Source organism: Echinops telfairi, unplaced genomic scaffold (assembly GCF_000313985.2).
Source record: "Echinops telfairi isolate 266 unplaced genomic scaffold, ASM31398v2 ScPeMD7_443;HRSCAF=831, whole genome shotgun sequence".
Classification (NCBI taxonomy): domain Eukaryota; kingdom Metazoa; phylum Chordata; class Mammalia; order Afrosoricida; family Tenrecidae; genus Echinops; species Echinops telfairi.
In genome coordinates, this window is record NW_022104341.1 from 34,510,685 (window position 1) to 34,527,281 (window position 16,597).

At 38.8% G+C, this 16,597-nt stretch overlaps 1 protein-coding gene across 1 annotated transcript in view; it reads left to right on the forward strand.

Annotated features, from left to right (window-relative positions):
• Window positions 1-16,597, forward strand: part of COL24A1 (collagen type XXIV alpha 1 chain) — a 411,206-nt gene that overhangs the window by 210,857 nt on the left and 183,752 nt on the right. Inside the window, exon 23 of the mRNA XM_045292047.1 lies at window positions 15,053-15,106. Within this exon, the coding sequence (XP_045147982.1) occupies window positions 15,053-15,106 (54 nt within the window). The remainder of the gene's footprint in view (window positions 1-15,052; window positions 15,107-16,597) is intronic.

Sequence of the window (16,597 nt, forward strand, 5' to 3'; positions counted from 1 at the left end):
ACCTACAGTTTTCAATGGCTCGTTTTCGAAAGTAGATAACCAGTCCTTCCTCCTGAAGTACCAGTGAATGGACTCAAACCTCCAACCTTTCACTTAGCAGCTGAATGCCTTAAACATTTGAACCAGTCAAAAACTCCAAATAACAACGTAATATTAAGATTTTAGTATTTGATGCGAAATGAAGAAGTAGAAGAAAGCAAAAACAGAAGTCATTCATGTTGATATTCTAGTAGTCTACACTTTAAAAACCAAGGCAATAAATTACAGCAATTTCCACATACATGTTATTTGACTTTGAGAACTTTAAAATGGAAAATAATACTTGTTCCTTTGTCTGCTTGCATTGCTTTATTAAGATGGCATGTGCGGCACTTGAGATTTCATGGATGAAAATGAGAAACAAGTCACGGCATCAGCAAATATTTATTTGCTAGGAAGGAAAAGGTTATAAGACATCATTTCCCCACACATGGCAACCATCTGTGAGCTTTTCAGTTCCCAGAGCATTCCCAGTGCAGGGAGCTATCTAGTAATAGAGAGCTGACCGGGAGAAAGCCCTGATGGTCAGCTTAAAACTGCCAGCATCTTCCCTGTGGTACAAATGTGCTGGGCCCCAGCCATTGAAGATGGTTTCGGCCGTAACCTGTTTTTAAGAATTCCTGCTGAAACAAAGAAGGGGGTTATGCATTGGGGTGCAAGGTGAGCAGTCCAAACCCCCGCGGCTCCAAGAAAGAAGGGCGAGGACTTTCCATTCCTCGGGATTTACAGTCCTGGAAAGCCACAAGGACAGTTCCGTCTGTCCTTTAGGGCCACTGTGCATCAGAATTGACTTGGTGGCAATGAGTTTGGTTTGGGGAATATTCACAAGACTAAGTTCTTACAGTAGCTGGACCTTCTTTGGTTTGGGAGACAGCAAAAAAGTTTGGTTCTGAATAGCGTAATTTATATCTTCCAGGCGTTGACTGTGTCTCCCCTTTTGTGATATCAAACTTCAAAAAGTTTGAATTCTTGCTTGATTTGTAAGTTTTTCTGTCTTTTCCTCACCCACCACTCTTCTTCACCCTTGGTAAACAATGTCAGTCATCTAGTGCTACCATGAGAAATACCCCAAGTGGGTAACTTCAGCCAGCACCTCTATCTCTGTGTGCCTTCTCTTTCCCTGTCAGGATAAGCCAGGGGTCAGCAAACTTTTGAGACAGAAGAGTCGATCCTGTTTCCCAAAACAATTTAAAAACGATTTCAGAGCTATGTTTTCACAAACAAAGGAAATCACTATGACCTGAACACTGTCCCTTAAGAATGCTGCATTACTTCAGAACCACTGAAAGTAAGCACTGAAGAGCTGCAAGCGGCTGGGGCCAGCAGTTGGCCCAGCCCAGGTCTCAACTCTTGGGTTTCTTTCTCCGGTGGTAACTGGCTGCTTCTAAGCTTGCTTCCAAAGGCTTCATCTCTTGAATAAAAGATTGTGTGGCCACGTCCATAGTGAAAATTTTAGGATACATGTCCTCAGTTTCTGCAAGAGAATTGTCCAAATTTTTAAGTGTTACTTTTGCACCGTTCATTTTAAGTCCAGCGCTTTGCACTTGTATTTTATCATAAGAGGCAAGGAGAAACCACACAAAACCCTTTGAGTTCCTTCTTAGAAATCTTCTCAGTCAGAGATCTAAGTCCGTCACTTAACAAACTTTATTTACCTTTCACCAAATATGTGAAGACAATTCAGAAAAGGTTTTGTCTACCATTATCCCATCACGTTGATCATTTTCTTGTAACACTTCACCGGAAGCACATTTAACACTGATGCTTTCAGCAGCATTTTGTTGCTGGCTCCCTATGTGTGTTAGTCGGGTTGACTAGAGAAATAAATCCAGAGACAGTCATATATGTGTAAGACCTAACTTTACATCAAGAAGCAATTATGCATCAATAAAACATCCCAGCATCGTCCAGATCAAGTCCATAAGTTGGATATTTGCCCATAAGTTTGATATTAGCCCATCAATTCCTCTTCAGACTCACAGCACATGCAATTATGCTGAATGCAGGAAGATCACAGGAAACTCCCGTGGATCCAGTGGTGGTAAAAGCATCTCCACAAGGCTCCTCAGCAGGAAAGGAAAGGCAGAGAGAGAGTGGTTCAAATGAGGTCATCAAGCCGCAACCAGATTGACAAGCTGAACTCCCCCTCTTCACTCACAATACCCTCAAGTTGACAGGAGATGTGCAGCTACCACGGAGAGTTGACAGAGTTTCTCTGTAGCTCTCCTCACTTCCTTCTGAGCCCTCAACAAAACTGCCTTTGACATCCATAATGCTACCAACAGTATCATCAATGCAATGTAGACTTTTGCTATTTACTACCTTAAAACGCTTCCAGTCTCAATTCATTAGCAAATTCCCAAACCAATTCCACCTTGAGGTATTGGTTAGCGCAATATCTCTACTCCTTGGTACTAAATCCTTAATTTTCTAGTGCTGCTGAAACACAAATACCGCAAGTGGGAGACTTTAAGAAATGGGGCTTATTTTCTCACAGTTTAGGAAATTAGAAATCGGGATTCAGTCTGCTGACTCAAAGGAAAGGCTTGTTTTCTTTGTCAGCTGAAGAGGAATGTGTTTTCTCCTCTGAGCTTCAGCTCCTCAGAAAGCTTCCTGTGGCTTGGCTTCTCGTCAACAAAACAGAGCCCATCCGAGACCGGCACAGCTGCCCGCTGTCCCAGAGTCCATTTGATTCCAGATTCTGATACGTAGTGCGCAGCGCTGCTCCGTCGTGTGTCCAAGATCTGAATTTTTACAGAAACAGACGGCCTCCCCGTTGCCCTTTGGAACTGTATTTTGAGGAGACAGGTCGCGAGCACGCTGCAAGGACTAAGTCCTGAGACATGTTGCGATGCTGAATGCATGCATTTATTCATCGAAGGGCTAACACACTTTATAACCAGTATGCATTCTAACTTAATATTTGGCATACACAGTCACACATCATAGATGGCTTACCTTGCCGGTGGAGAGCTCCCAGTGGCGTGGAGTCCTCTCTTCATCCAAGAAGCTCTGAAGCTCATCTGCCACCAGGAGGGTTTTTACCCATTGAGGTAAACAACTTTGCTTAGTCACACATTGCATCAATGGCCCTCTGCGGTAGTTTTGATCAGGTCTACCAGTGGGCACATGACTCTGCATCCCTAACCCTGTACTTGTTTCCCACTGCACTTGCTCATATTCAAAACAAAGTTTAAAACAAAAACATTTAAAGGTTTAAATAAATAAATAAAGTAAAACAAAGTGAAGTTTGTCTTGCTCATATCAAGACACAATTCCATCCACCACACACCTTGTGTTCAAAGACATCACCACCACTGAAATATTCTTAGATGTCACCATCAGCATTCTACTTGCCAGATTTCTTGATTGTGTCTCAACCCTCATCCGGCCCAGCCTCTCCCATATATGTGGCACTGGTTTAAGTCTCCGTGAAACTTTTCCCTCTTTTAACTTTCGTTATTCACTCCCTTCTCTTATCTGAGTCTTCCTTTGTTTTCTCTTCTATATCTTCACTCCAGAATTTCTCCATTTAGATTTTATCTTTATTTCTCTTTGCATTACTGTGTTTACAATCGTGTTCTTACAGTTTCAATGACTGATATTTCACTGTACTTACCAATTAATATTTCAAGATAGACTTTCCGCCCTAAGAGCTAAGACTAGCTCGTCTCATAACTGAAGTCATGATTTTTGCTCTTCTCTGACTTCGCTGTTTCTTTGAATAGTGATACAATCATCCCCATAAGAGTCAGTGCATTTCACCTGGACTATTAACGATGGGAGCCTTGCTGGTGCAGGGGTTACTTGTTGGGCTGCTAACGGCAAGGTCAGCAGTATGAAACCACCAACTGCTCCATGGGAGAAAGCAAATCTTTCTATTGCAGTGAAAATTTAATCTTGGAAACCCACAGGGGCAGTTCTACCCTGTCCTATAAGATCACTATGAGTTGGAAAAGACTCAGTGGCAAAGAGTTTAAGTTATTAAATAGCATTAATTAGTCACTATCCTTAGAGTATCAATATCATTACATTTCTCCTTTAACCAAAGCCAACAATGACCCTTCTACAAATACAGGTTTTCCTGAAAACACTATTCACACACCTCTCATTTGGCATTCAAAGGCCTCAATATTGTAGCACTATATATCTTTTCCAATCTATATACCTACACATACCTTCATCCCAGGCTATCTAGATTAGTTGTAGAATTGTCAAATAGTTGATTCCACTATCTAACTTGGTTAAAAAATGTAGCACAAGTCACTTCTACACCCACTGTTATCAGCAAATGGAAGTGCAGCCTCGTGTAAGTAGGATGGCAGGTTATATCCCTCCCACAGAGAAAGATACTGCAAGTCCTATGGCCAACTCAGATGTTAATACAACAGAGGTGAGCAATCCTTCCATAGGAAGGAACACTGACCACTTTGGATGCAATCTGCTACATATTTATCTAGAATTTTAATATTTTCAAAATTGAGATGTTTCTTTCCATCAGTGGTGAATTAGTGTTACTTGACAGTGCTTTTGTTTTGTTTTCTTTGTTTGGGGCTGAAAAAATAAAAGTGTGTTTTAAAATCAATGATATCTGAAATTTAATTAAACGTGGTAGGCTCAATTCTAAATGTAATCATCTAATTCACCTATTGATTTCTAAGTCTGTGGATAGTTTTAAATTTAAAAGTAATAGCCATTTAAAGAGTAAATATATATATATATACATTTAGTTATGATTCCCTGGCATTCATACAAATGTGAGTTCTAAAGGGAAAGCTTTAAAACACTAGGAAAACAAAGTGGAAAAGAACAGGGGACAGATAAGTAAATGATGGAGTGCAATAAAAAGCTTAGAAATATTCCTATGAGGGGGCTTCAAAAAGTGGGGGGAAATGGAATTTAAAAATAACAGAATTGTATCATGAATTTTCGAAGCCTCCTTTTCTGTATGCAATGATATATATTTTAAAGATGGCATTAAGAATCAATGAGAAAAATAAATATATACAGTAAAACCTGTGAGAGCCAGCATTTGACAAACTCGGGTTTTTTTCCAGTTCTTCTAAGTTTTCTGCCTTTAGTAAAGTGTGGTCTATTGTTTGTTTTAGTGGTACATACTTGAGTTTCCTTCTATAACTGGTTTCCACCTTTCCTAGTGTGTGGATTGTGCAGAAAGATCTCCAATGAGATAGTTGAGCACAGTGGCTGTTACGATGGGTCAAGCACAGCACTGACTGTGAGCATGGCGCAAGACCGGGCAACGTTTTGTTCTCTTGTCTGTAGGATCACTGAGTCAGAATGGGCCTGGCATCTAACAACAGCAGCAAAAACACTGAGAGAGAAAGAAAGAGAGAATTCTGAAAACGGTATCATCTTGTAAGGAAAAAAATGGCTTCCTATTTTCTACTACTGGGCAGATGGATTGACACAGCTGCCGCGTGAATGGGCTCAGGCATAGGAATGATCGTGGGGACGGTGCAGGGCCGTGCCGCGTTCCTTCTGGTGCGCATGGGTCACTACGAGTCAGAGCTGACGCAATGGTGCCCAACAACAACAAAAACCTTACATGCTCTAAAAAGAGATCGATTCCAGATGGATTAAAGATCTAAGTATAAAAGTCAGCACCTGTAAAAAGGAATTCATGTTGTTTTTATGAAGAGGTCAGAAATACAAATAAGAAGGCAAAATTGACAGATTTAACTACATCAGAATTAAGAATTTATGGTGAATTAAGTATGTAACAAAGTCAAGTAGATAATAGAACAAAGAAGGATTTTACAATATCTAAAATCAATAAGAAATGATACTTAGAATATAACAGAATTCCTACAAGTCATCAAGGAAATGATAATAAATCTCTAGAAAAATATTAAACCATTAATATGGATTGAAACTGCAGAAATAGTCCAAATTATAGACATAAGCCTTTATCCTAACATTATACATATCATTTCTATGTGTTATTCCATTAACATACTAAATTGATATTTTATGTGTTTGTAAAATTTTTGCATAAAATGTTATGATGTACCCTTCTACCGTTTGCTTTTTTTTTTATTCAACATTTTATCCTAGACTTATCCATATTTTTACATGTAGCTCTAATTCATTAGACTGCTTTTGAGTTGTAGAAACAAATCTCATATTATCTTTTTAGATATTGATAATTACAGTGATTCAACTTTTGTACTTAAATAATACTGCAATATACATGTCTCCTAGTGCAGAGGTAAAATCGTGAGGTTGCATTTTAAATATATATTTTCACTCCATATGCCACATGGTTTTCCGAACTGAGTGTGCCAGTTGTTACCCCATCCCATTTATTACTTCTCCGTTCCTCACATTATACCCCACGTTCATGGTTCGATCACAAGTGGCATTGTGGTGAAGTGAAAATTCTTAATATGGTTCTTCCAGCTATGTCTCTGTAACTTCCATCAAATGCTTGGGTGGGACTATGCAAATGTGATATGTGAAACATTAATAGAGAGACCTAAACTGTTTTAGTTACCATTCCCTTGGTTACAAGAATGAGCCATCTCAGAAGGAGGAATAGAGAGAATGCTTGATCCATCAAGGAAGGAGAACCACTGTCAGAGCATGTTCAAGAGCCCTGCTTGAAGGGCGGAAGCGGTAAAGGTCATGGCACACCAAGACCAGACAGAGGCCAAGGCAACGAAACTATGAGACAAAGCAGAGGAATGGAGCAGAGATCATGAGATTTTGAGACAGAGCAGTGGTGGCCTTCTTGGCTGACAGAGGCACAGGCCAAGGGGCTACATGACTGAGAGGCTGAGAACCCAGAGAGACGTGGCTGGGGAAAGATGTTGCTGTGCACCCCCAACTATATACTCTGATCTTAGTTTGTGGTGACCTATTAACTTCCCTAATAAATTCCTAACTACCTTATCTGTGGGTCTTTGTGACCATTGCAGTTAATCATGGAACCCGGGATAGAAGTAAGAGCTCTGCGAGAGGAACATTGGCATCAGACTATAGTAAGAGAAGGATGGAAGATGGAGGCTTGTCTGACCTGTGCCTCCTGGCAGCTGGCCTTCAGTTTATGTGGAGATGGATTCTCCTTCTCCTTTTTATAACCAGAGATGGCCTACATGCCATTTACACACACACATTCTAGTTAGGCTTTTTGAGGTCCTTTAGTGATTCAAGGAAGACAATTAAATCTGTGCTCTCCAACTGTTAAGTTTTATTAAATACATGATGTAGACATGATTTTATGATTTTGAATTGTCCGTTGTCCAATGAGATCCTATTTCTCTCAATGGTCTTCATTCAGGTGGACTTAGGCTGAGTCTTTTTGATTGACTGCAACTTTTTGATACTTCCATGAGAGGTGTAATTAAAACGTATGGGTCACAGAAGTGGGGCTGTTCACCTTCACTCGTTCAGCTCTGCATTTGTCTCAGCTGATTAGTGAACATTGCTCTACAAGCTAACCGTGTCCATGGCCATTTGGGAATTCGTCCTTCAAGGCCAATGCTGCTTTGGAGACCAGTGCTGGAATGAACATCCTGGTGCCAGCGGTGTGGCCAGCAGCAACCGCAGCAACATCCCTCGAGTAGTAGCAGACGTGGATGGGATGCTTCAAACCAGAGGCAATCCAGTGTCATCCAGCCATCTAGTTTCTCCAAATCTGTTCCATATACAGGAGCAGGTGGGGTTGGGGGTGGGGGGATGGGGGACAGCAGATCAAGGAAAGTTATCAGTAGGTTCTTATCAGTTTGGAGCCTCAGCCATCAGTACCAGGAAGGAGGTTGTCTCTCAGAACACATTCTCATGTCTTAGCACTTATGAGCAAAAAGACTAACAGAACCATTTGGAAGAAATCGTGAAAACTATGGAAGTTTGTGAATCTTCAGGGCAGGGGGTGTTTTCTGTTTACTCATCAATGAATGATAAACCTAGTATTCCAGCCACTTGTTGCAATGAAGTCTCAACAAAGACACCCAAAACACTAGTTGGTTTTCTCGATGTGATACAGGTAAAGGTGGGAACATTTTTAGAATAATTAAAAATGCAAACAATAGAAGAAAACAAGGAAATTGTAAGACAATAGAAGCCTTAAATAAAAAGTAGCTAGAAAGCAAAGCTTAATAATAAAATAAGAGAAATCAAAAGCATCTTAGAAGATTACAGAGTAGAATGGCAGCCACGGAAAGAAGAGTCAGTGAGCTAGAAGACAGAGACTCAGATTCCCGAGTTTGACGACCGAGTGGGAAAAATGAACTGGGCGTCAGGGCTCTGTGGGACAGGAAGAGAAATAATACACATAATGGGAATTCCAGAAAAAGGAGAGAGAAAAGGGTCTACAGATATTTTTGAAGAAATAATCATGGAAAATTCCCAAATCTGGAAGATGAGATTGTCATCCAAGATGGTGAATGAGATTCATACAGGTTAAACCCTAAGAGAAACACCTCAAGACACATCATAATAGAATTTACCAGGTACAGAGATAAAGAGACTTTTGAGAGCAGCATGAGATAAGGGAAACATCACTTAAAATAGAGCATGAGTACATGCTGATTTCTCACCAGTGACTATGCAGGTAAGAGGCAAGGGGGTCACATATACAAATCGTTGAAAGAAAATAACTATCAACCAGAAATAATCTACCCAGCAAAATTATCATTCAAACGTGTGGGGGAAATTGGGATTTTTCCCAGATAAACAGAAATTAAGGGGATTTGTAACCACCAGACCTAGACCTGCAAGAAAGACACATGATCCCAGCCCTGCAATCCAAAGTGTTGACACTAAACAACCACCTGAATACATGTAATAAAATAAATTTACTATGAGATGGGGGATCTGAGCTATACAATTGTAATGGAGAAATTTGTAATGTAAAATCTCCATTTTAGCAGCTGAGAAGGTGTTTTGGCCAAGCAAGAATATCTGTGTTGGTGACATTGTCTTCTAGCATACATTGTCAATGTGTGGACAACCACATTGGCTCTACTCTGTTCACTCAATTAAATCATATGTCACGGTAGTTTTTATGTCAGACAGGGTTGTCTACAGAAACAAAACCAAGACGTTAATAATTTTATATATTTAGATAGATAACATAAGAAATAAATAGTTAATTCATCTATAAAGCAATACAAATGGCTCAGTGCAACTTCACTTCTATGAGACAGCACTGGCAAGCCTTCAAGTCTTGAGGGCTGCTGGGTAGTCCTCTATAGAGCAATTCAGGCTATCCGGGAACAGGCAACAAACGGCAAGGTAGGTCACCAACAGTCAGCCAGATGACAGGGTCCGACAGTCCCAAGCTCAAGAAAAGTATATTCCAATCATGTGGCAAAGTAGTTGTTGAAGGAACCTCAAATTACAGTGACACAGTCCATGGGTTAGGTGTCCCACAGGTAGTGTAGCTTGCAAATGGAGGCACAGAACAAGCAAGACAACTGCACACTAGTCCGATGATCAAAGAGCAAGAGACAAGATGGGCGACACTCGCCGAGCCATTTATCTCTCTGCCCTTAAATTAATCCAACATGTGTTGATTGGCCATATTGACACAATAAACCTACCTATCACACTTTTGTTTCCCTTTTTTCCCTGGATCAAGACTAGTTTCTTTTAAGACTGCTGATTTAGGAGGGGACAAAGTGGCGAGGAGGAGGGAAGGACTAGAAAAAAAAAAAGACTGCTATTTTATTATCTAAAAAAAGAAAGTTCTCTTTCATTGGTCAAGCTCATATCTAATTAACTATTAACTACCGATTACTTCAGAGTAAAATATTCATTCTTACTTAACAACCACAGATTAAATTATTTTCTCATTTCTGATCAAACGTAAGTACTAACATACTATCTACCCTTATAAATCAACACAGTCCTACAGAAATATAATTTGAAACCATATATATAATTTAATTTTGTTTAGCATTACCTTTTAAAAAGGTAAAAAGAAACAAATGAAATTAATTATAGTAGTATTTTATTTAACACAGTATATACAAATTATTATCATTTAAAACAAAATAAAATGAAAACATTAGCTGAAAACAAGGCTCTGGAATTGATGGAATACCCATGGAAATATATCAACAGATGAAGTATTAGAAACACTCACTCATCTATGCCAGGAAATTTAGAAGACAGCTTCTTGGCCAACTTACTGAAAGAGATCCATATTGTACCCCTTCCAAAGAAAGGGGAGCCAACAGAATGCTTAAATTATAGAACAATATCATTTCTATTGCATGTAAATAAAATTCTGCTGAAGAGCATCCAACAATGGGAGCAGTATATTGACAGGGGAGCTGCTAGAGGTTTAGGCCACTTTCAGAAAAAGATGTGGACCCATAGACATCATTACTGATATCAGCTATACCTTGGCTAAAAGCTGAGAACACCAGAAAGCTGTTAACGCATGTGTTATGATTGTGAAAAGGCATTTGACTGTATGGATGAAAAGAAATATTATGGACAGCTTTGAGAAGAATGTGAATCCCAGAACGCTTAATTGTGTGCATGCAGAAGCTGTGCGTGGATCAACAGGCAGTGTGTGACTAGATTAAGGGAAGACTGCGTGGTGTCAAATCAGAAAGAGTGTGCATCAGAGTAGTATGCTTTCACCAGACTCATTCAGTTTGTATGCTGAAAAAATCATCAGAGAAGCTGGATTCTATGAAGAAGAATGTGGCACCAACATTGGAGAAAGGCTTATTAACAACCTGCAATATACAAATAACACAGCCTAGTTAAATGATGTTGAGGGCTTGAACCATTTGCTGGTGAAGATCAAGGACTGCAGTCTTCAATGTGGATTAAAAGTTAATGTAAAAAATAAACCAAAATTCGAACTACTGGACTAATAGGTAACATCATGATAGATGGAGAAAAGAATGATATTGTCAAGGATTTCCTCTTGCACAGTTAATCCTCTTGGAAACAACATTCAAGAGATCAAAGGATGCACTGTGTTGCGTAAGTCTGCTTCACAAAACCTCTTTAGCGTATTGAAGATCAAAGATGTTATTTTTAGGATTAAGGTGCACTTGACCCACACCATGGTATTTTCCATTCCCTCATATCCATGTGGAAGTTGGACATTGAATAATGAAGACAGAAGAAGAATCGATGCATTTGAATGATGCTGCTAGTGAGGAATATTGGAAGTGCCAAGAACTGCCAAAACAACAAATCTATCTGTTGTGGAAGAAGTACAGCCAGAATGCACTTTGGTAGTTACAATGGGGAGACTTCATCTCATCTTCTTTGAACATGCTATCAGGAGACACCAATCCCTAGAGAAGGACATAATGCTTGGTGAAGTTTAGGGCAACAAAACCGAGGAAGACCTGGACAAAACGGACTGACACAGACACTGCTGCAATGGACTCAAACAGGAGAACAATGTGAGCATGGCCAGGGCCAGGCAGTGTTTCATTCTGTTGCGTGCAATGGCACCTGTCAACAGCAACAAGTAGAAATGGTTATTATAATTGTGATTTTTTGTGCTAACTTTTCAAATTCTGCTGTGTATTTTACACTTATAGCAACTGTCAGCTTGGATTAGCCACATTTAAATATTAAATAGTCACTGATACTCATCCTGTATAAACTCTTCTACCTCATCAAGAAGCTCGTTATTCCTATAAAGATTTACAGTCTCAAAAACCCACAGGGGCAGTTCTGTTCTGTCCAAAAGTTTCACCATCTTTGAGTCAGAATCAACTTAATGGGATGGAGGGAGTCAGTGGGTGAGACCTCATCAAGATACTTAACTTATTGCCGCATGTATAAAAGGTGAACTGAGGTAATAGCTCATGTGATAATTATAAAGATTAAATGAGGCACACAGTACTTTATAAATATTTGTGTAACCATTATCACTCTTTAAATAAAAACTGATATGGATCAGAACATAGATGTGAATATAGATATATGGAGAAAATCGTGCCTGGGATACTCAGTTATATTCAATGCAACAAGTCACTTATTTATGATTTTGTACCTTCTATATAATAGTATATGGGATATTTAAATTTCATGTGAGCTTGATGGTACTTGTGTGGAGGTAGGAGTGGAGTCCAATCTGTCCATCAGGTATAGTCTGGCAATAATTGCTTGAGGGTGTAGCCTTTTTATAAGAGAGACAGTGATAACCTCTCTCGCTCGCTGGCCCTTTACCCTCCCAAGTTGCTTGGAATCTTTGCCTCCAGAGGTGACCATACGTAGGCCGTTGACCCTGGAAACCAACCTGGGAACTTTGCTATGTTCCCACTGACCGTGGATCCATGAAACTCTGACACACTGGACTGTGATATCACATGACCTTTCTGCACCATCAGCCTGCAACTTTGTGAGTCTGAAGAGAGCTTTGGTTATCATCAGACCCATGGAATTAAGTTGGACAGGGCTGTGATGAATTCTTGATGGAAAAATTACTTCTTAATATAAAGTTCTGTCTTATACATCTGTGTCAATGGTTTTAGTGCCCTATACAACCTAACATTATATCTATCATAATCTATCTAAGCAAGGTTTTCCTTTTACTTGGAAGCATAATCAATGCCCAAGCAAGAAGCAGGCAAAAGAGCAAGTGTGTGCTGCCTTGGGTAACTTTCTTTCCAAAGGCTTCTATTATAAAAACCAAATATGTCACTTTGGATGACTAAAATGCACCCGGTCCAAGTCATGATCTCTTCAATGGCTTCATATGCATACAAAAACTAGAAGAATGAATAAGGAGGATCAACAAATTGATGTCTTCAGATTGTGGTATTGGTGGAAAATATTGAGATTATCATGGACTTCCAGAAGAACAAAAACAATCTCTCTTAGAAGTACATCTAGACTTCTCTTGGGAAGGGAGAATGGCAAGACTTCATCTCACCTACTGTAGACCAGTCCCTGGAGACATCATGCCTGAAAAAATAGAAGATCAGTTTAAAAAAATGAAGAAGACCCTCAACAAGATGGATTGACACAGAGGCTGAAACCCTGGACTCAGATGATGACCCAGGGACGTTATGCTTAGGGTCACTGTGAGTCAGAACCAACTAGGAAGCACCTAACAACAACAAACAGTGTCTTTGCTTGATGGCTAGTGAGAAAGAAAACGTTTCACACATCTTTAAAGAAAACAGAAAATAACCGCCATGTGATTAGAGACAGGAAAAGCATGCTTTTCTATTAAGCATGTTCTGTCTTATTCTTTTGCTTTCTATAATGCTTGAAGGAGGAATAATAAACAACTCCTAGAGCTGAAAGTAGATAATACAAATCTTGTTCTCTCTGAAGCAGTGTGACTGACAGGATTTAGTCATGGGTTATTTACACTTAAAATACTCTGAGAGTCCTCAATACTTGTCCTCATGAAGGGATCACTGAAGATATGGGTGCTATAGCAAAGTGGGGTAAGGAAAGTAGATGGTGCCCAGCTATGAGAAAGAATAGCATCTGGTTTCTCAAAAGCATATCTTAAAACAAGTAATCCAATTGAGGTGCCAGCCAAACCCACACAGAAAAGGCCTGTGTGATCCAAGGATTGTAAACAATAAAACCTAAGTCAGAGGAGGGAATTGTATTTGAGCTGAAATTCTGAGTGCCTTGTATGCAGGAGGCTATGGAAGCCCAAAATCTATTCACAGAGTCTCACTTGAATTAAGGCTCCATTGAATTCCCTTGGACCATTGACCAGGGATGTGAATAGTCTTGCCCTCAAACAGAGTGCATCAGAAAGTGAATTAATGCAGGTAATAGTTAAATTAAATTTCATTATCTCATCATTTATTTTCCCTTTTGACCCATTTTTAATTTGCTCTAGTTTTTATTACTTTATGATATCTTTTGGATTGAGGTTTCTCTGCATTTTATTTTGTTCCTGTTGTTGGGGGTTTTTTAATATGATTTTTCTTATATGAAATCTAGGGTAGGTAAATGTACAGTGGCCGTAACTAGAATAACATTCTCTTAGGGTTATGGCAGGGGAGATTGGGAGAAAATGGAAAGCTTATAACAATGAGTACAAACATGAAGAAAATGTTCTAAAATCAATTGTGGTGATGGTTGCACAACTCTAATATATTCAAAACATGGAATTGTATGGTGTGTGAATGATATGTCGATAAAACTGTTATAAATACATACATACTTAAGACATATTTTTTAAAAATGCTCTAGGAGCCCCAGTGGTATCATGCTCAAATGGTTTGAAAGCTAACCAAAAGATCTGCAAGTCCCACGCATGGGAGGACGATCCCAGTCTGATTCTGTATGGTCTTCCTTCCTTCATCATGTGAATGACTGTCCGGTTTTCATTCTTCCGTTCTCAGAGGAAATGTCTGTCTCCTGTATCTCCTATCACAACATCATAGTTGTTTCTTTTGTGAACTTTCAGCACTATTAATAATCGCTTAATTTTAAATTTAGTTGTTTTTATCTCTGTTACAAGACGTTGGGCCTCACAGAGGCTGTATTTCTTAGTAATGAAATCTCAGCTACTAAAGTAAGCACCACATAATGTCTGAATAAATGAATGGACAGAAATGAACTATTATTTTGTGTATGAGGTATTTTCAAAGAAGGAAGTAACAGAAATGATTTCTTGAATGTGTCCAAATTAAGTACCTGTCTGTGAACACTGCAAGATGTTCTGTAATGTTCCCGAAACTGTAAGCACCAGGAGGACAGAGACTAGGCTTAGATTCCTCTGTGATTTGAAACTGTGCATCCTAGCACAGTGCCTATCACAGGTTAGGCACTCTTATAAGGGGGTTTACAAAAGTTTGTGAAAAATTCCATTGTCTTTCCATTCCATTTTTTCCCATGAATTTTTGAAGCCCTCTTGTGTATTTGTTGATGAAGATTTGGTAAATTCTAATGTGAAATCGTAAGCTGGCACCTATATTAGCAATAAATTTATTCCAATATAATATTTAGGATTACTTAGGAAAAAACAAAGTATACATGTGGATTCTAGACTAGTAATGAAATATATATGTATTTTCTACTATATTTTTCCTAAAAGGGACCTGTTGGCTTGCCTGGAGAAGTTGGGATATCTGGAATCACTGGTGAAAAGGTAATTTATTATTCTATTCCATATGAGGGCTCTAGACTAAACGCAAAGGAGAGGTATTATGATGACATTTTCTATTGTGGTAAAATATGTATAACAGACATTTCCATTTCAAATACTGTTAAGTGTCTAATTCAGTCACATTAATTATATTCACAGTTTTGAATAATCATTACCACTACTTCTAAAACGTTTTACCATTTCATCCCCCTAGACAGAAACCCCATGCACATTAAGCAATAACTCCCTACTCCTCCGCGGCCTGCCCCGCACCCCAGACCCTTGAGCTTCGGCTTCTATCTCTGAATTTGCCTCTTACATATAGTTTATATAAGTAGAATCATACTTTTCCTTTTGTTTCTGGCCTATTTTACTTAGGATAATGTTTTTAAGATTCTCGAATGCTGTATCGAAACTTTATTCTCTTTTATGGCTGGATAATATTCCATTGGGTTGACATATCTTATTTTATTTATCCGTTCATTTGCTGATGAACCTTGGGTTGTTTTCACCTTCAGACTGTTGTGACTCATGCATAAGCATTCACAAAAGCACTCACATACAAGTGTCCAGTAGAGTCCCTATTTTAATCTCTTTGGGTATATTTTTAGGACTAAAGTGCTGAATCATATGGGAACGCTTTGTGGAACGTTTTGAGCAACCATCAAACTGTTTTCCACCGTGGTTACATTATTCCGAATTCCAGACAGGAATAGACAAGGGCTCCACATCCATGCCAGCCTTCTATTTTCCATTTTAAAAAACTATTATTTTAGGTAGTCTAGTGAGTATAAAGTGGTGTCTTACTATGAGTTTTATCTGCATTTCTCCCATGACTAATAATGTTGAACATCTTTTCATGTTCTTACTCACATTTGTCTCTCTTCTTTGAAGAAATGTCGGTTCAGAAGTCCTTTACCTTGTTTGTGATTCGGTTGTCTTTTTGTTGGTGAGTGTAGGAAATCTTTATATATTCCGCACATTAAACGCATTTACCTGTTTTACAAATAATTCTCCCATCCTCTTGACTATAAAGTAGTATCCTTTGGTGCACAAAATTATTTTAAGTTTCATGAAGTTCAATTTGTCTTTTTTTCTTTTCTTGCTTTTGTTTTTATGCCATATTTAAACCTTATCAAATCAAAAGTCATGACAATTTGACTTTATGTTTATCAGAGAATGCCCAATTTCTCCATGACTTAAGAATAACTTAGGCAGAAATAGCTTAGAACATTCTTAGTTGGCACTTTTTATTTCTTTCAGAATTGTAAGCTTGTAATCTTATTGTATTCGGGCTTCCATGGTTTCTGATGAGAAACATGTAAATTTTATTAAGCATCTTTATGTGTGACAAGTCATAGTCTCTCTTCCTGCTGTGAAGAGTCTCTTTTTCTTTGCCTTTCAACAATTTGATTAGAATTCATCCCAGTGTGCAGCTCCAGTTTGTCCTGTTTAGATTTTATTGCATTTTTTGGATGTGTAACATCATGTCTT